Below are 19,051 nucleotides of genomic sequence, written 5' to 3'. Positions count from 1 at the left end.
AATTGAGTGACTGTCAAGACTAATCTCTCATGGACAGATACACAACTTTCTAGGTAACCGAGAAGTCAGTGACTGACATAAGAGAAAAATTGCTGATGCGCAACCAAATTTGGTCATCACATGTTATTGGATTTGTAACATTGCAGAAACAAATTGTATTTTGTCAACTTTATTTTCTAAATAAAAAATTATAAAACTTAAGACAAAATGGCATAGACAAAGTGATTGGCACCGTGGAGCTAGTACTTGGTTGCGCATCTTTTGGTCAAGATAACTGACAACAAATGCTTCTTGTAGCCATCAAAGAGCTTGCTGCACCGTACTACTGGCAATGTGGGCTACTCTTCAGCAGCAAACTGCTCTAATTCTTAAACTTCTATTTTAAGATCTCTCCATAGGTTTTGGATGTGATTCAGATCTGGACTCTTCGCTGGCCACTCCAGAACAGTCCAGCAGTTGGTAGAGGGACCACTTAAACATGACAGGTAGCCTAGTGGTTAGAGTGTTGGGCCAGTAACTGAAAGGTTGGACTGTTCAAATCCCCAAGCTAACAAGGTAAAAATCTGTCGTTCTGCCCATGAACAAGGCAGTTTAACCAACTGTTCCTAGGCCATCAATGTAAATAAGAATTGGTTCTTTACTGACTTGCCTAGTTAAATAAAGGTTAAATAAAAATAGATCAGGGGTGCCAATAATTTTGCCCATGCCCAAACTTAAGTTTTAATTTAAAAAATGTTGAAAATCCATTAACAACGTACGGTGAAAAAACGTTCGTTTTTCCATTTCAACTTATTTGAGAAGAAATAGGAAATTATTTAAGTGCAAGGGTGCCTATATATTTGGCACCAACTGTATTTATAAAAAATAATGTTGAAGGAAAATTGATCCGTGGGCCACCAGTTGCTCATCCCTGAATTATAGTATTGCCTTACAACATAATGCTGCCGTTATTGCTTTTGTATTATTTTCCTTTTATAGCCATTGACTAGTACTGCACCTTATGTAAAGGGGAGGATCCATCACCATCACATAGCTGGGGATCTGCCCCATGGTGAAGCAACAGCTGGACCACGTCCAGCTGTCCACAGTAGGCAGATCGGTGAAGAGGAGTGGCCCCACCTGGCGTCTGAGGGTTGGCACATGCCCCGCTCTCCAGAAGGAACTTACATACAGACTTATGCCCACTGCGGCTGGCATAGTGCTGAAATAAATCACAACCATTACACATAGTTAGGAGGATCAGTTCAACTCAGCCAAAATGTGTTACCAAATACAGGTGAAATTATAATTTTTGCCTTTGGAGACATCCTCACCAGAGCAGTGTAATTGGCTGAGTCTCTTAGGTTAGGGTCTGTACCCTTCTTGAGAAGTGATTTGACCCTCTCCAAGTCTCCATCCATTGCAGCAGACCAAATACCTGTAATATCACTCATTACAGCTCCATATCTGTTTTGTGATCCATTTAACCAGGCAAACTGTTAAGAGTACGACATTACCAAATATAGCTTACCTCTTTCAAAGTCCATTTCGTCCAATGTTTGGTGCGCACTGGGGGACGCAAGTTGGTGGGAACAACACCTAACGTTACATTGATGGCCTCCAGACGACATTGCAGTCTTCAGTGCAGTTGTTTATGTTCTTGTATAAAAAAACGCATTTGAAAAACAAAGCACGAAAATAGAGGAAACGTTGCACTCAGTAGCTGGCTTCCAAGTCCCACTACTGTACGTTGCTAACGTTAGCTAGCTAATGTTGTTAGCTACAGCTAGCTAGCTCTCGTAAGTAGCGAACACAGATGCTAGCGAAAATCGGACGATTGTCTGCAAACGTGTCCCTAAAGTAACCGAGCTTGAGTTGAGCTATTTATCTGGACATTCTGGACTCAAAGCTAATAATCTTGAACCACCACCACAGAATGTATACAAATACTTGTTTAATTAACTAACCTGTGATGAACACGTGTACACAGGAACTCGACATTAAAGCCATGCTGTCAACATTTTCAAAATAAAGGTTCGCTACAAGAGTAGACAACGTAACTCATACTGGCAATCATTTGTTTGAATTTAGTTTTAACTAGGCAAGTCAATTAATTAAGAACAAATTCTTATTTACGATGGCCTACCCGTCATTGTATTTTGACATCGTGTTACACTGTTTTAAAGCCATACCCTGTAATATGCGATCTAGCAAAAATTGTCCCACAAAAGACACCACAAAACACAATGATGGCACGGCAATGTTTAATAGAGTTAGCTAGCATACATTTGCTATATATTATTGAGTCCACTTTGTCAGCGAGGCTTACCTAGAAAAAAGTACATGAAAAACATTACTTACAATTTGGATACAAATAGTATAAAACATTGAGAAAAAAAACATACATAACAAATTGCAATATTTAACTACCAAAACAACCTCCCTTTATATTCAACTTCTGGGTAGCTTCATGAAGGGAAATGTATATTCAAAATTGTAAATGTCACTCACAAGTAATACCCTCAGCCGGTAAATTTCGGGATGAGGTGAGACATCAGCACAGCCAAACAAACTGCAAGATGTGTCTATCTTCGAAGGTCTTCAGCCAGCTGTAGAATTGTCATTTTAACTAGATTTTACAATGCAACTATAGGAACATCCCTGCCATCATTGGATACTTTACCATCACAACCTTTAGGAAAAGACCTAGCTACTTTTGCTTCCATATTATGAATAGGTAAAGTACTTACATTGTCCAGGGTGTCAGACAGGCTGTCAGTAACTCTTTCCCCCCCTGGGTTCAAGCCATAGGACCAATGTTGACAACAACCCTATGACACTAGAGGCGCGACCAAAAGCAGCAGCAACAATAACTTTTTCTCTTCCATTCTGCAAAGTAAGCCTTATTACTTTAGGTAAGCAACTCAGGTGTCTGAGGTTCTATAGGCAGCTTAGTTCCCATATGCCATACCCACCAGTTCCATCACTGCTGCAGGAGGACACAAAGTGGATTACAGAAAAAGGCTCCACTCAAAAATATATTACAGAGCAGCTTTAAGCACCTCCACTCCAGGCACCGGGCACCCCTAATAGCCTTTTAAAAGATTAACACTTTGGGAATGATTGTGCACTTTTACAGCAGCAACAATAAAATTAATTAGGCACATGGTGTTGGTGTTCTTCTGGAAAGTTAGTGAAAACAGTATTTCATTTTTAATTACACAGTGGCTTTTGTTTATTGATAACAGTAATTTATTAAAATACATTTTTGTGCTTGAGTGCAATAATTATAGACAGGGGAGGAAGAGAAACACCCCCAGTCTTTAACTAACTTTCATTCCATATTTCTTCGATATGTTATATCAAAATAAATAACCATTGTTCTTTTCTACAAGGTCCTGATACTGACGATCTCCACACTCAAGGTGCAATATTCTTTATGATTGCCTTCATTACCACGACAAAAGAGTACCTACTATGGAATAGAGTATAGAGAGAGAATATTGCATCTCAAAAAAGGTTTCAGCTACACCTAGAAAAAAATTCAGCAGCCTTAGACTGGTAAAATACAGTCTTTAAACATGCAAACATTTTCTTAAACAAACTGACAGATTTTAACAATCACAGTCCAGCAGTGATGTTTTGCTATCCTTATAAAACACACAAGTTTTGTAAGCACTGGATAAAAAAAAATCTATTTCAAAAAACACTACAAGCACCACAATCAACTTTTTGGTGTCCTGTGAGTAAGTAAAACAGAAGTTAGTGAACAAAATGTTTAATTTAAGACAGATTTGTGCAAACTTCAAAACATGATTGAATTATATGCAATTCATTGTGATGGGTGTGTTGTTATACAACCATCTTCCTCATACAACTAGGTGATCCACAAGCTGGAAAATGACAGTAACACTTAAAAAACAGCTTATTCACTTTGATTATTTACTTATCATATTTGGATATTATGAATAATGGTTTTCATACAACAAGAGACAAAAACCACCATGAAATGCATGGAACTAGATATAAATCAGAAAGTGGTAAAAAAAAATAAGGAGGTAGATTCACAGAGAACACCAAACAAAACAACAGGCAGCATCTGACTTCAGTGATTATCAATGAAGATTACATTGCATCCTTGAAATTATGTTTCAACAGCCACATTATTATAAGAAAAATGAAATACACAGCATAATTAGGTGGTGCAATAACAGCAAATTCTTTTGCCATTTTTATCATGCTACAGTATGGCTTCGGCGTAGAAAAAACATTATCCTAATCATAAAGCCTATCTGACATAAAACTAAGTACATTGATAAGAATGTACAGTCACACCATGCCCTTATATTGTTACTTTAAACCTTCATGCACTTATAGTTTAATAATCTGACTTTCAGATAATCAAGAAAGTATGTATACATCTAGAATTTAAAAGAATACTAATAAGGTAGGATTGAATCCAGACATAATAGTAAACATACATGAAATATTTTGGTTTTGGGGAAAAATAAGGAAAGACAGTTAAACAAATATCCCTGAATGTGCTCTAGTGCAAATTATTTAAAGCTAGTATATGAGCTGGAATGCCAGGGATGTGCATAAAACTACCTGTATTGCACAAGGGTCAAAGAAGCTTGATATTAGGGGTGGGTGGGATTGGCTGGCAAATGAAGACCTTTGCCAGGCATCCATGAGATTAACCAGCCTGAACCCAGATGGAATGTGCAGAAGAGTTATCTAACACTCTGAGACATGTGCAATGCAGTCAGCATCTCTTCAAAAATGGCCCCCTTCACGTTGGACCCTCTCAAGTTGGCCTCTTGTAGGTCACAGCCAGACAGATCACAGTTCTGTGAGGAGTAAAACGAAACTCAACCGTCATTATTCTTGGTACTAACCTTAACTGTTTTATTACCGTGACATCTTAGGATGGACAACTTCATGGTATCTAACTGACAAACCTTTAACTTGTTGAGTTTACTGCCTACTACTCATCCCCAGCAGATAAGATATGCATATTAGTAGATTTGGATAGAAAACAGAACTTATGTAGCAGGCGAAACCCAGAGGAAAAACCATTCAGATTTTTTTTTTGAGGTCACTGGGTTTTCATTGGGAAACCAGATTTCTAAGGGACCTTCTTGCAGTTCCTACCGCTTCCACTGGATGTCACCAGTCTTTAGAAATTGTTTCCTTTGTGTAATGAAGAAGTAGCCCTGTTCAAAACGAGGGTCACTTCATGTGTACTTTTTGATAGAGGCAAGTGACCAGAAAAGTAGCGTCAGTTTGGTTTCCTCCTGTATTGAACACAGATCATCCCATTTACAAATACCTAAAGTTGTATTACAAAAGTAGTTTGAAATGTTTTGGCAAAGTTTACAGGTAACTTTTGAGATATTTTGTAGCGACGTTGCTTAAGTTGGAAGCTGTGTTTTTCTGGATCAAACGAGCGAAATAAATTGACATTTTGGATATATATCGACGGAATTAATCGAACAAAAGGACCATTTGTGATGTTTATGGGACATATTGGAGTGCCAACAAAAGAAGCACGTCAAAGGTAAGGCATGAATTATATTTTTATTTCTGCGTTTTGTGTCGCACCTGCAGGGTTGAAATATGCTTTCTCTCTTTGTTTACGGAGGTGCTATCATCAGATAATAGCATCGTTTGCTTTCGCCGAAAATCTTTTTAAAAATCTGACATGCCAGGTGGATTAACAACAAGCTAAACTGTGTTTTGCTATATTGCACTTGTGATTTCATGAAAATTAAATATTTTTTGTAATTTCATTTGAATTTGGCACTCAATTCATGCGGATGTTGACGAAAATGATCCCACTAACAGGATGGGTGCGCAAAGAAGTTAACAACAAACTTAAAATGATTACAAGAGTAGTCTAATTCTATTTGACTTAATTTTTTTGTCTCAAGATTAATCCTCTTAAATGCCCTCAGCTTACCTCAAGATCGGTTCCTGCCAAAGTGGCACCCCGCAGGTTACAGTTCTTCAGCTTAGCATTTTTGAGAGTGGCCACACGCAGGTTAATTCCGGTCATCTGACTTCCCTCCATGTCAACCCCTTTCAGATTGGCACCTAATAAGACAGAAGTTCAACACCAGAGGTTAAACAAGTGTTATCGGTTCCATGATTCTCATTCCTCTTATCATAAAAATCAATTAGAAAGCTTACCCTCTAAGTTGGCCTTGAGTCCAGATGGGTCCTCAAAATTGCATCCTTTGAGAGACGCCCCCTCAGCATTTGAACAGAGCATCTTGACACCCTGCAAGTTAGCACCCTAAAACAGAAAGACAAAATCAGTCCGTACAAAATACTGCCAATTTCTGAAAGATTTCATAGGCTAGTGAAGGAGCTATGGGCTCACATCGAGGTTGGCCCCAGACAGGTCAGCGCGCTCCAGGTTTGAAGAGCATAGGTTGGCATGTGTCAGGTTGCAGCGACTCAGGTTGGCCATCTTGAAGTTGATGTAGCGCAAGTCGAGGCGAGAGAGATCAGCGCCACTGAAATTAAGTCCCTTGTGGATAAAGGTATTATTTGTCAGGTTCACGTGTCATGTTAGTTAGACCACATCTAATGTTCAACAGTGCATTGTCCTTGTTGCAAATGTGTTGCGTTTTACCTGACAGCGGAGCTCTGATTTGGTGGGTGTAGCCAGCAGAAACCGAACAAACTCCTTGCGAGAGATGGGAGAGTGGTCCTCAGGTGTCTGGTTATTCTGGAGAAAAGCGTGGGGTGACATGGATCAATATGCTGTGTTGAAATGTAATAAATCATTTGAAATATATAGCTGGAGTTCTTCACCTTTATTGCTACTTCCAACTGCTCAGCAAGCTGCTCAATTCCAAAGAAACGGGCCTCCTCCAAAACCCCTGAAATTCACATTTAATTTACTGATTTGAGCTAATATATTGTCAATATTTCAGAAATCTAAATACTGTATTCAACATGCACAAATTAAGTGTTCTCATTCATATGCGAGCAGTATCATAGAATAAAGGTAATGAAAGTTCTGGCTGTAAATGCCATACATACCAAGTAAATTGATTCCTTCATTGATAATGAGCTGGCCATGTCGCAGGTAATTAAGAATAGGCTCAAAGTATTCTGGGCTGCGATCAATCAGGTAAGCCCCACATTCATCCTGCTTGTTACCCCATACAGCTGCAGAGCAAGGATAGAGGGGACATCATTATGGGTAAATCACAAAAAAAAGATAGCATGGTTAGTAGTAGATGTGACAGACTTAATTATTTGTACCCTTCTCCCGAAACATGTGAGCAAGCATGCTCTCTGGCTCCTTGCTGACCAAGGTGCTCCTGTAAAAAAATATCAGTTTGTGAGGAAAGAAGTGACCAAAGGATAAAGTGGATGGCAATAATACTGAGAAATATGTTAATTTGTGACTTCTGATGTTCACAGACCATGGAAATAACTCCATTGCTTACCGTGTGGTGGTGAAGAGACGCCCTCCAATATTAAGCGTCAGCCAATCGGTGTGTGCCCCAGGCCGATCGTCTCTAGCCCTGACATCATTCTGTGGGTCTAAGATAATAACACTATTCAGAGGGATAATTCAAACCAAATGGTTTGCAAGGAAAGAATTAGAGGACACAAACTCACCAAAAAAGGGGTCTCCCTCTGAGACATACAAAACATCATCATCCCTATAATAATAAGAAATTGTAGAGAAATGAATACTCAATATTGGCAGGAGTAAGGACCTTCAAAGTGCATGAAACTACAAAGTGTTGAAGGAAGTTAACAATACCTGATGAGCGCTATGTCATCTATAAGACCCCCTTTTCCATTGTATAAATTACAGGCTTTGATTCCCAACTTATTGGTTGCTACAGATAACAGGTCAGTCAAGGTCCCATACACAGCTACAACCTAATAAAGGAAAACAGAGTTATTGTCACAAAACAGACTGATTTGGGCAAACCCATTATTTCTTGCTTACTTAAAGATAGACTCAGCAATATGACATGATGACACACAGCTAGAGCACTGCTTATAGACAAATAACAACAACAAAGTTCAAATCTACCAAGACTGCCAGGAGTTAGCGACTTAACTTTAGTCAACTCGGAGTTCAACTCGGGATAACTGGTCATACGAAAGTGGCTCACCTTTTGGTCAGGTACATTTCTATAGCAACGAATCCTTCAGAACTAACCTGCTCCGGGGCAGACTAACTCCACTTACTCTGAATAAAATTGAATGAAATTACTAAATCGCGAGTTAAGGAACAATGAAATCAGATTCCCTCCATCTTGCAAAGTCATCATCCCCTTCATTTGAGGTAGACAATGGATTAAATATTTTATAACTAAACATTTTTATTTTGTGTGTTAAAAATAGTAATGTTAAAATATAATCACATTACACATTTAGTAAACTTCACACAATCTAACACTATGTATGACTCAATAAAAAAATAAATAGGTTTGGGGAAAAAGATGCTTGTGCAAAGCAGGGGCGGCAGGGTGGCCTAGTGGTTAGAGCGGTGGACAAGGTACAAAACTGTTGTTCTGACCCTGAACAGGCAGTTAACACTGTTCCTAGGCCATAATTGAAAATAAGAATTAGTTCTTAACTGACTTGCATAGTTAAATAAAGGTAAAATAAAGAAGCACACCAAAGATGGCATTAATAAAATAAAGACTGAACTTCTAAAAGTCAGAGCCTGCTGAATTTGCAAGACAACTTTTCTTTCATTTTGATTTCGAAACAAATGAAAATGTGGCACTGTCTCAACGAAGGGTTTGGCATTGAGAGAAAATTCTAGGTGGGATTCTGCCTTCTCCCTGCAGTTTTCAGCCATTAGCTTCACCCACGACTGGCTCATGTGAAATACGATCCCGATGCTGTGTTTTAAGGTTTAGAAACGTCAATAATCATCGCTTGCGAAACATATAGCCCTTATCTTTCATCATGCCTCCTTGCAGCATGCCTAAGGCACGTTCACGCAGATGAGAAAGAATCCTTCAGATAAAAAATATACACTTACTGTGGCAGGTTTGCATTGAGTTATTTTTGCATAGAGTTATGGATGCCCCCCATCTGATGAAACTACACTTAGACATAGGTGTTTGGTGCATGTTATATATCTAATTATAAACTGGGTGGTTCAAGCCCTGAATGCTGATTGGCTGACAGCCGTTGTACATCAGACCGTATACCACGGGTATGTCAAAACATGTCTTTATATTGGTCTAATTACGTTGGTAACCAGTTTATAAAAGCAATAAGGCACATCTGGGGTTTGTGGTATATGGCCAATATATCAAGGGCTGTATCCAGGCACTCCGCGTTGCGCATGAGAACAGCCCTTAACCATGGTATATTGCCCCCCCCAGGCCTTATTGCTTAATTAGCACAGGTGGTACACGGTAACCTCTTGTCTTCTGTCTGGTTTCCGCAAACAAGCTCTGCAACATGGAGATATTCAGTGTGGGAACACTAACCCGATCAAGATATCAATTAAACCTTTTATTTTTATTTCTTGCTGATATGTAAAATAAGGTCCTTTTATGTTTCATACTTTGACTTTTGATACTTAAGTATATTTAAAACAAAGTACTTTTATTCAAGTAGTATTTTACTGGGTGACTAACTTCAATAATTGTCTATTAAGGTATCTTTACTTTTACTCAAGTATGAAAATTGGGTACTTTTTCCACCACTGACGTTAGCTACCTACACAAATTATGGGCCGCATAACTTTGATGCAACTAAACCAGTTTGTTTGGACATTTGGCTGTTAGTGGCTTAGTTGCGTCGAAGATGAGGCTGTATTAAATTAGCTAGCTAGCTAGTCTAGCTAACGTTAGCTCAATAGCTAAGCTAACTGTACGCACCTTCCCATTTCTGGACGTCCCGTTCACAAAAACAGTAACTCTTCTCATTCTTAGTAATAAGCTTTAATACTAATTCTAGAACAATGAGCCCCAGAAGGATGCTCCAGAGGTAGCTAGCTAGCAGACTTGACAGTGGGACGAAACAGCAAGAAGACAACCTTGAACATTGGTTAACGCCAACCAACCAATGGAATGGGCATATTACTAAGGCATTAAGCCTCACACCAATCAAATGTTGAAACAGAAAGTAGGTGAGCCAATCAGGGGCCATCATTGGGTGCAATCGTTTTACAAGCCGGTGCGTGCCGTCAGTAATACTTTAAAGGTCCAATGCAGCCGGGTTTTATCTCAATATCAAATCATTCCTGGGTAACAATTAAGTTCCTTAACCTCTTTGTAATAGTTTCATTCAAAATGTTAAAAAATAAACAAAAATAGTTTACCAGCAAAGAGCAATTTCTCAAGCAATAATTGGTCTATTAACTAATTTGCATCACCAGGCAGGCCAAAACTCTATCCCACCAGATATTTCAGGCAGTCTTTTCAAAAAGCTCGTAAACTAAAAGGGTATTATCATAATTAGATTTAGTTAATAAATGAAGTATATCTGGTGCTATCCACATTGTCCACACGCTCTGCAGTCCACACACCCATGGTAGTTACTATGTAGAATCATTGGTATATACCCGTACCTAAAAAATGTCAAATCAATGTTTATTGGTTGCGTACACAGATTTGCAGATGTTATCGCAGGTGCAGCGAAATGCTTGTTTTCTAGCTCTAACAGTCTAGCAATACACAATCCAAAAATAAATTTAGAAATATCAGAACGAGCAATGCCTCCTTATGCCTCCTTGAGGCATGCCTAAGGCACGTTCATGCAGATGAGCAGGGACCCTAGGCATCTTTCTTTTGGTGTTTTTCAGAATCAGTAGAAAGGCCTCTTTAGTGTCCTAAGTTTTCATAACTGTGACCTTAATTGCCTACCGTCTGTAAGCTGTTATTGTCTTAACAACCGTTCCACAGGTGCATGTTCATTAATTGTTCATTGAACAAGCATGGGAAACAGTGCTTAAACCCTTTACAATGAAGATCTGTGAATAAATTTGGATTTTTACTAATTATCTTTGGAAGACAGGGTCCTGTTTTTTTTGTTTATATACTGTACCAGTAAAAATCTCAGACATCTACTCAAAGGTTTTGCTTTATTTTGACTAATTTCTACATTGTAGAATAATAGTGAAGACATCAAAACACATGGAATCATGTAGTAACCAAAAAAGTGCTAAACGAATCAAAATATATTTTAGATTCTTCAAAGTATCCACCCTTTGCCTTGATGACAGCTTTGCACACTCCTGGCATTATTTCAACCAGCTTCATGAGGTAGAATGCATTTCAAATAACAGGTGTGCCTTCTTAAAAGTACATTTGTGGAATTTCTTTCCTTAATGCATTTGAGCCAATCAGTTGTGTTGTGACAAGTTGGGGTGGTATTTAGACGATAGCCATATTTGGCAAAAGACCAAGTCCATATTATTGCAAGAACAGCTCAAATAAGCAAAGAGAAACAACAGTACATCATTACTTTAAGACCTGGTCAGTCAATAAGGAAAATGTTAAGAACTTTGAATAATTATTTTTCAAGTGCAGTCTCAAAAACCATCAAGAGCTATGATTGAAACTGGCTCTCATGAGGACCGCCACAGGAATGGAAGACCCAGAGTTAACTCTGCTGAAAAGGATATGTTTAGTAGAGTTGTCAGCCTCAGAAATTGCAGCCCAAATAAACGCTTCACAGAGGTCAAGTAACAGACACATCTCAAAATCAACTGTTCAGAGGAGACTGTGTGAATCGGGCCTTCGTGGTCGAATTGCTGCAAAGAAACCACTACAAAGGACACCAATAAGAATTGACTTGCTTTGAATAAGAAACACGAGCAATGGACATTAGACCGGTGGAAATTTGTCCTTTGGTCTGTAGTCCAAATTTGATATTTTTGGTTCCAATCGGCGTGTGTTTGTGAGACACAGAGTAGGTGAACGGATGATCTCCGCATGTGTATTTCCCACCGTAAAGCATTGAGGCGGCAGGTAGCCTAGTGGTTAGAGCATTGGGCCTGTAACCAAAAGGTTGCTAGATCGAATGCCTGAGCTGACAAGGTAAAAATCTGTCGTTCTGCCCCTGAACAAGGCAATTAACCCACTGTTCCCCGGTAGGCCATCATTGTAAATAAGAACTTGTTCTTAGCTGACTTGCCTAGTTAAATAAAGTATGGTGTGGGGGGGCTTTGATGGTGACACTGTAATTTCTTTAGAATTCAAGACACGCTTAACCAGCATGACTACCACAGCATTCTGCGGTAGTCATGCAGTAAAAGGCACATGACAGCCCGCTCGGAGTTTGCCAAAAGGCACCTGAAGGACTGACCATGAGAAACAAGACTCTGGTCTGAATGCCTGCATGAAACTTGGCACCATCCCTACGGTGAAGGCATAGGGACTGGAAGACTAGTCAGGATCGAGGGAAAGATTAATTGAGCAAAGTACAGAGATCCTTGATGACAACCTGCTCCAGAGCTCAGACTGTGCGAAGGTTCACCTTCCAACAGGACAACGACCCTAAGTACACCCAAGACAACGCAGGAGTGGCTTCGGGACAAGTCTCTGAGTTGCCCAGCCAGAGGCCAGACTTGAACCCGATCGAACAACTCTGGAGAGCTCCCCATACAACCTGACAGAGCTGGAGAGGATCTGCAGTGAGAATGTTATTCAACATCTTAAGTTACATCAATCAATCAATCAAATGTATTTATAAAGCCCTTATTACATCAGCAGATGTCACAAAGTGCTGTACAGAAACCCAGCCTAAAACCCTGAACAGCAAGCAATGCAGGTGTAGAAGCACGGTGGCTAGGAATAACTCCCTATAAAGGCCAAAACCTAGGAAAAAACCTAGAGAGAAACCAGGCTATGAGGGGTGGCCAGTCCTCTTCTGGCTGTGCCGGGTGGAGATTATAACAAAACACGGCCAAGATGTTCAAAATGTTCATAGATGACCAGCTGGGTCAAATAATAATAATCACAGTGGAATCACAACTGCAATCAACGCATGTTTACAACTTCCAAACAGTACACTTGTGGACTTTTTATGTACTACAGTGGACAGCCTCAAGAGGGCGATGTCTACTGGCAGACAGGCCTTACATATCCGCTTTCTGAGTTTCCTAGCAACCACAGCAAAGCTGTGAGTGACTGTAGTACTGTGGATGAAGGTGTGGAAAATCATCAGTTGCTAATGTATTCAGCACAACAAAAATACATCCCAGCAGAGTGCACAAATTTATTGTAATGAAATACATTTCTTTCAGCAATACTGTTAATTTTAGTGTTAGTATTTGCTTGAAGGAGTCATTATACGAGCAGGATATGGTCACATGGTTCCTCTTGAAACAAAAATATACCCTTTTTTGATATAAAATGAAGTCAGTAATTCCAATTCGGTTTAGATTGCAAATATCCAGCAGAAAACATGACAACCAACCCATTATCATGTCTGCATACGTTTTGGTGCAGTTTAAAAGTTTAGACTAATTAGAGGAAGTAAACCATACCAGTTTGGATAATATTCTCCAATGTGACAGTGCTTTTAACTCATCGTCCACTCAAGATTTTATATTAGTCCCCTTACAATGTTGAGTTAAATGATGAACCGATCAAATATTTAATACAATTTAGATCCACTTGGGTTTGAAATAAGGGAAAGTTATCCTCAGAAATTGCAACATCTGTACATTTTTTTCATCCATCAGTGTCTCATCTTCAACAGTTAAATATGAAGCAACACTTTTAAATGGAGTCGGTGTAAGTTACAGTACACTGGGTCATATTTTAACAATTAATTTAAACTGTCTCCATTCAGACTGTGGGAAATAAGGAGACAACTTCAACTAGTTCTTAAGGTATCTTTGCACACTGTTTAATGTGCCACAGTAACCACGCCCAAAGGTAAAAACAAGTCTTAATTGAATCTATCAAAGTAAAGCGGAACATTCACCTTCATTGTCATTTAAGTGATGGATTTTATGGGGCATAACACACAGCAGAATAAATACAGAATTTGAATCAAGCAATGCAGCTTAGCCTTGAATGTGTTTAAACAAAACAAAAATAAAATCCACAATATCAAGAGATGCAACTTAAAGCCATGTCATTGGGACAGGTTCTGGGTCTTTCTGGTAAATGCTGGTCAACACTTTGCCAGTCCTGGCCAGTTTCCCCGTCATATGGCGTGTAGGGGAGTCCGTAGAAGGCATGCCATAGGGAGCCATGGGCTCTCCCCATCAGGGGGTGTGGTGGACTAGTTGGTGGACTTTTTTGGGGCAGAATAGGAGCACCACCAGTCTCTTCAGAATGTCTTCCGATGGATGGCACGTGCTCGGTCTTCCTCATACTCCTTCTTTGAAACCCACATCTTCTTGAAGGTGTCCAGTGACGCAAGGATGGAGCCCCTTAAAGCATACAACAGAGGATCATTACCGTCCATTACTCTGGAAAGACTGTTTAATCTAAGTGTGGCTGATCACATGACGCTACTTACCCTATCCACGTGGAGTAGAGTCGTTCTTGAGGTGCAGAGATCTAACAGAGAAACCGGGAAATAAACCGACTGTGAAACAGCACAACTAGTTCAGAAATATGTTGCACCAAAATTAAACATACTACATTGAAATTGCTGCTCAGTGCTCATACATGGGTAAATACGGCGCCAAGGCAGCAAATACCTTTATTTTCACATCTTTAGGTGCCAACTTTTTTACTTCACTTAACAACCGGTCACCAAAACCTTTGGGACAGAAACAAAATTGTAAACACGGAGAGTAATACAATTAGCCAATGCTGAAGGAGTGGAGTTTGTTTGCTACAGTCTTCAATATGTAATTGGTGGGACAGGACTCTAGTCCATACCTTTGAGGAGTGTGGAGCCCCCAGAGAGAACAATGTTGGAAAAGAGTGTACGTCGCAGGTCCATGTCAGACTTCTGAATGGCAAAAGCAAGAACTTCGTGGATTCCTTCACTCTCGTCCCCTATCAGGTCTGGACGGAAGAGGAGCTCTGGGGCTCGGAACCGAGCAGGGCCAATCTACACAGGGGATAACAAGCTGTCAATTCATCAGTAAAATACAACAGTTTATATGTTAATGTCAAAGTAAGTAGTAATATTTAACTTCCAGAACACTAAATTTTAAACATTTTGAGAATGAATCTAACATGACTCACATCCAATGTGCTGCCATCAGGAAGAGTGTACTGCACCTTCTCTGTCTCCAAGGTCTCATCTTTTTGTGGGTTCAGTGAGAGGTAGCATGCTCTCTGCAGAGGTAAACAATTAGGGTGACAGGCATCAAGGACAAAGAATGAAACAAATAACAAGACTGATAGTGTCTTGAAGATTTATACAACTATTTGCCTTGACCCCATCAAAAATACAACAATTTCTTCATCCATACCTCTTTGATAGTGCGCACAACCTCAAACTCAGCTGAGGTGTGGAAGTCATAGCCTTCCTTGCGCAGTAGCAGGCGTAGGTAGCGTGAAACATCACGCCCAGCAATGTCGACCCGCATGATAGAGTGAGGGATGGCAAAGCCTTCATAGATGGGCACAGCATGGGTTACCCCATCACCAGCATCCAGCACCACTCCTGTTGTCCGGCCTGTGGCATATCTGCAATATCCAAAGAGACATTCAAAACGGTTGTTTTTGCTAATGATCATTTTCACAACGCTACAGTTACTAATGCATTACATGTCATATTGACTAGGGTTTCCTTAGTTGTCAATACCACAGCCATAGGAGAGGTTTTATGACCTATATGGCTGTGATAACTAGTGATGACCATTTCTCTCAAACAAGAGAAGATATCTAGAGGAAAAACAAACTCACAAGCTTAATACTGCCTGCATGGAGATAAAGAGCGCTGGTACATTGAAGGTCTCAAAAAACACCTCTGCTGCACGCTCCCGGTTTTTACTTGGGTTCAAGGGGGCCTCTGTCAGCAACACAGGATGCTAAAGGACATTAGGATAAATGCAAAAGAAAGTAAATGCAGTGAAACAGTAAAAATAACACACAAAAAACAAAATTCATATTAACTTCAAGAAGCCCTGAGAGAGAACACCAGCTCTCATGATCAAATTAAAAGTACCCAGAATAAGTGTCACAGAAACCAGAGAAAAATACCTCTTCAGAGAAGGTCTGTAGTTGCTCCTTAGAGTACACATATTGCCAGATGCGCTCCATGTCATTCCAGTCCTTCACAATGCCGTGCTCCATTGGGTACCGCACAGACAGGAGCCCCCTGTGTTCCTACAACCACATGGAGAGAAAGTATTGGGAATAGCAGCCAAAGTACTATATTTTGTTTAAAAATACAGATTTAGTGTTAATAACAGCCTACATATAGGCATACAGGCCCATAAAGCCCTTTACATTATCAGTGACACAGGGCCACAGGCATCGGTCTTAGTAGAGCACTGTACCTCTGCTTTTGGGCCAATGAAGAGATCTCCTTCCAGAGCACCTGCCATCACCCGAACATGCTTTGGACGACCCACACTAGAAGGTAAACACATGGATCATTTTACATACACTTTTCATTCAAACAAAGCATTTCAGTCAAATACATTTAAGTATTTAATATTATAGTGTTGAGATGGCTGTAGTGTTTGATCTTACTAGTTTGGGAAGCAGTATTTGGGGATCTGGTCTCCTGCAAAACCAGCTTTAACAACACCGGAGCCCTGAAAGAGAAAGAACATGTAGGTCCTTGCAACGTCAGCTACATATATTAACTCATTTATTATAGGGACTGAGGGCGTCTCTGGCCCCATCTGTTCATCCTGTTTGTACAGTGATATCAGTCAGTAGTCATGAGAGAGTGCTGAGGGGCAGCACACAGGCCTATTGTAAACTACTGTGTCAGACCCAATATCAGTGGTAAAAATAGGCTGTTCCTTAATTCTTGTACTCTAATGCCTTGTGTTGATTACGATCAGCAACACAATGATGCATAAGTAAATTATTATTTATTTTATTTCACAATGATGCTGCTATCAAGTAGCCAGAAGAGAAAGGCTGTTAATAATCTAGCCTAACGTTAGATGATGCGCTAGTTTCCTAACTCGTCCTTTCTTTCATAATTAACGTTGGCTAGACTTCTTATTTATAGCTAGCTGGAAAACTAACCTAACTAGTTGAAAAGTAAGATACATTGTTTTACTCTGAGCTCCCCATAATTCGCATACTGCATATGGATGGATTGGTTGGGGATGCAACCATCTAACGTGAGCTTGTTGTTAGCCTTGGTTATCACCCTTCCCGTCTCACAATGCTATGGTGGGTAGCTAACTAGCTACTGACTGAGTCGCAAAGCTAGTCAGTGGCTTTAGCAAAGATATTTGATATCTGTGGCTTTAGCTAGCTAATCTCGTTAGCTAACCATCTAGACAATAAGAGGGTTTGCAAAAGCATACTACTGGCTAATCAGCTAGCTAACTTTAGCTATAAACAAGACAACGACCACCACCCATTGAAAAGCAAACTAACGTTAGCGACTTTTCGGTTACCTTAGTTACCGTTACATTTACCAATGATGTTGGCTACTTACATTATCAATAACCACAGGCTGATTTGCTATTATATCGTAGGACTCCATGGTGATAACCTTATAGATATAGGTCCTTTATGAATCCTTTTGTCCTTGCATTGTAGTTAGCTGATTTCGCCTTGTTATGTGGCGCAACGATGCAGATATAAATGTATAGCTAGATAGGCTCCGCTATTATCCGCCCACTCTGTGCAACGATTAGAGGGTTGTTTTTGCGATTTCGACGTACAGCTACACAAGCCAATCGCAAGCCATTGGAAGTAAAACGGTGACGTATGAAGCTTAGCTAGCAACAATAGGGTGCACGCAGTGATGTAAAAATACTTAAAAGTTCTACTTAAGTAGTTTCTGGGGGGGATCTGTACTTTACTATTTATGTTTTGTACATTTACTCCATACGTTTTCCCGGACACCCAAAAGTACATTGTGACAGAAATGGTCCAATTCACACACTTATCAAGAGAACATCCCTGGTCATCCCTACTAATTTACCTCTGCTCTGGCGGACTCACTAAACACAAACGCTTCGCTTGTAAATTATGTCCGAGTGTTAGTACCCCTGGCTACCTGTCAATAAAAATAAAAATAGTGCCGTATGGTTTGCTTAATGTAAAGAACTTTAAATTATTTATACTTTTTACTTTTGATACATAAGTATATTTAAAACCAAACACTTAGACTTTTACTCAAGTAGTATTTTACTGCGTGACTTCACTTTTACTTGAGTTATTTTATATTAAGGTATGTTTACTTTTACTCAAGTATGACAATTGGGTACTTTTTCCACCACTGGGTGCACACACCCTGAATAAAAGCCATATCTGGACCACTAGATAATGCTAAACGAGGTTGGAATGTTGTTACATAACTTAAAAATAATGCAATAATAATTCAATTTGACAAACAGAAAAAAATATATTAAAAAATTAAGATCCCTCTGGATGTGTTAGACTGCATAATTGCATTGGGGGCATGCATATGTCCACTGTACAGCCAGCTTCACCTACTCGGTTCACCCACAGATTACAATTCCAAAGAGTTTACTCAAATATTAAGGTAATAGCTCTTAATGCAGGACCTGGTAGGCCTACCCTGTAGCAAACAAACAAACAAAATAATTTCCATAGTACCTGTTTAACTTGTATTTTTTTCTTCTGAAGTGGGCTCTCTAAAAGCAGAGTGCATCAATGCTTCCCGTTGGAGCCATTTAAAAAAAAAATGTATTAACTTTTTTCTCCTTTATTTAACTAGGAAAGTCAGTTAAGAACAATTTCTTAATTACAATGATGGCCTACCCCGGCCAAACAAGGACAACACTGGGCCAATTGTGCGCCGCCCTATCATGGCCAGTTGTGATATAGTGTGGAATCAAACCAGGGTCTGTAGTGACGCCTCTAGCACTGAGAAGCAGTGCCTTAGAACGCTACGCCACTCGGGAGCTGCATTTCAAGGTCGCATGTACAGTTTCAGGATAAACAATGCATGTGCTTTGAATTCATGGCGATTTGTATGAGTAAATACG

At 39.7% G+C, this 19,051-nt stretch overlaps 4 protein-coding genes across 6 annotated transcripts in view; all 4 read right to left on the bottom strand.

The window, feature by feature from the left end:
- The window catches only part of ankrd39 (ankyrin repeat domain 39), a 14,969-nt gene extending 12,886 nt beyond the window's left edge, over positions 1 to 2,083 (bottom strand). The window contains exons 1-4 of one of the 2 annotated variants that reach the window (XM_021621441.2): positions 1,947 to 2,083; positions 1,511 to 1,638; positions 1,314 to 1,417; positions 998 to 1,201 (exon numbers count right to left, since the gene is read on the bottom strand). In XM_021621441.2, the coding sequence (XP_021477116.1) occupies positions 998 to 1,201; positions 1,314 to 1,417; positions 1,511 to 1,610 (408 nt within the window). In that variant the 5' untranslated portion in view covers positions 1,611 to 1,638; positions 1,947 to 2,083. Of the gene's footprint in view, positions 1 to 997; positions 1,202 to 1,313; positions 1,418 to 1,510 lie in introns of both variants that reach the window. The other variant, XM_021621442.2, reaches the window with a different exon arrangement.
- Positions 2,084 to 2,132: 49 nt separating this feature from the next.
- LOC110535066 (progonadoliberin-1) lies at positions 2,133 to 3,121 on the bottom strand. Its single transcript, XM_036935831.1, is given in 4 exon segments — positions 2,133 to 2,308; positions 2,491 to 2,573; positions 2,576 to 2,588; positions 2,730 to 3,121. Coding segments are annotated over 4 exon segments (393 nt in total). The 5' UTR covers positions 2,868 to 3,121; the 3' UTR covers positions 2,133 to 2,149.
- A 620-nt stretch (positions 3,122 to 3,741) lies between these two features.
- LOC110535997 (BTB/POZ domain-containing protein KCTD9) lies at positions 3,742 to 10,030 on the bottom strand. 2 transcript variants are annotated; one of them, XM_021621440.2, is made up of 12 exons: positions 9,861 to 10,030; positions 7,769 to 7,890; positions 7,621 to 7,664; positions 7,446 to 7,542; positions 7,258 to 7,316; positions 7,033 to 7,161; positions 6,802 to 6,869; positions 6,620 to 6,715; positions 6,365 to 6,514; positions 6,172 to 6,277; positions 5,942 to 6,075; positions 3,742 to 4,829 (listed from the first exon to the last, which is right to left on the bottom strand). In XM_021621440.2, exons 1-12 carry the CDS (start codon positions 9,906 to 9,908, stop codon positions 4,713 to 4,715), a joined length of 1,170 nt encoding a protein of 389 aa, XP_021477115.1. In that variant the 5' UTR covers positions 9,909 to 10,030; the 3' UTR covers positions 3,742 to 4,712. The 2 variants fall into 2 exon arrangements, with proteins under 2 accessions (XP_021477115.1, XP_036791724.1); XM_036935829.1 differs by lacking the exon at positions 7,621 to 7,664 and having other exon boundaries at positions 7,446 to 7,556.
- Positions 10,031 to 13,185: 3,155 nt separating this feature from the next.
- LOC110535996 (beta-centractin) lies at positions 13,186 to 17,737 on the bottom strand. Its single transcript, XM_021621439.2, has 11 exons — positions 17,530 to 17,737; positions 16,599 to 16,663; positions 16,403 to 16,478; positions 16,104 to 16,229; positions 15,807 to 15,931; positions 15,371 to 15,587; positions 15,141 to 15,233; positions 14,829 to 15,003; positions 14,645 to 14,706; positions 14,461 to 14,501; positions 13,186 to 14,371 (listed from the first exon to the last, which is right to left on the bottom strand). Exons 1-11 carry the CDS (start codon positions 17,575 to 17,577, stop codon positions 14,269 to 14,271), a joined length of 1,131 nt encoding a protein of 376 aa, XP_021477114.1. The 5' UTR covers positions 17,578 to 17,737; the 3' UTR covers positions 13,186 to 14,268.
- Between the last annotated feature and the right edge of the window lie 1,314 nt (positions 17,738 to 19,051).

This window comes from Oncorhynchus mykiss, chromosome 11, assembly GCF_013265735.2.
Source record: "Oncorhynchus mykiss isolate Arlee chromosome 11, USDA_OmykA_1.1, whole genome shotgun sequence".
NCBI classification, from domain to species: domain Eukaryota; kingdom Metazoa; phylum Chordata; class Actinopteri; order Salmoniformes; family Salmonidae; genus Oncorhynchus; species Oncorhynchus mykiss.
The sequence above is the reverse complement of the archived record's forward strand: the minus strand, read 5'-3'. Positions and strand labels throughout refer to the sequence as shown.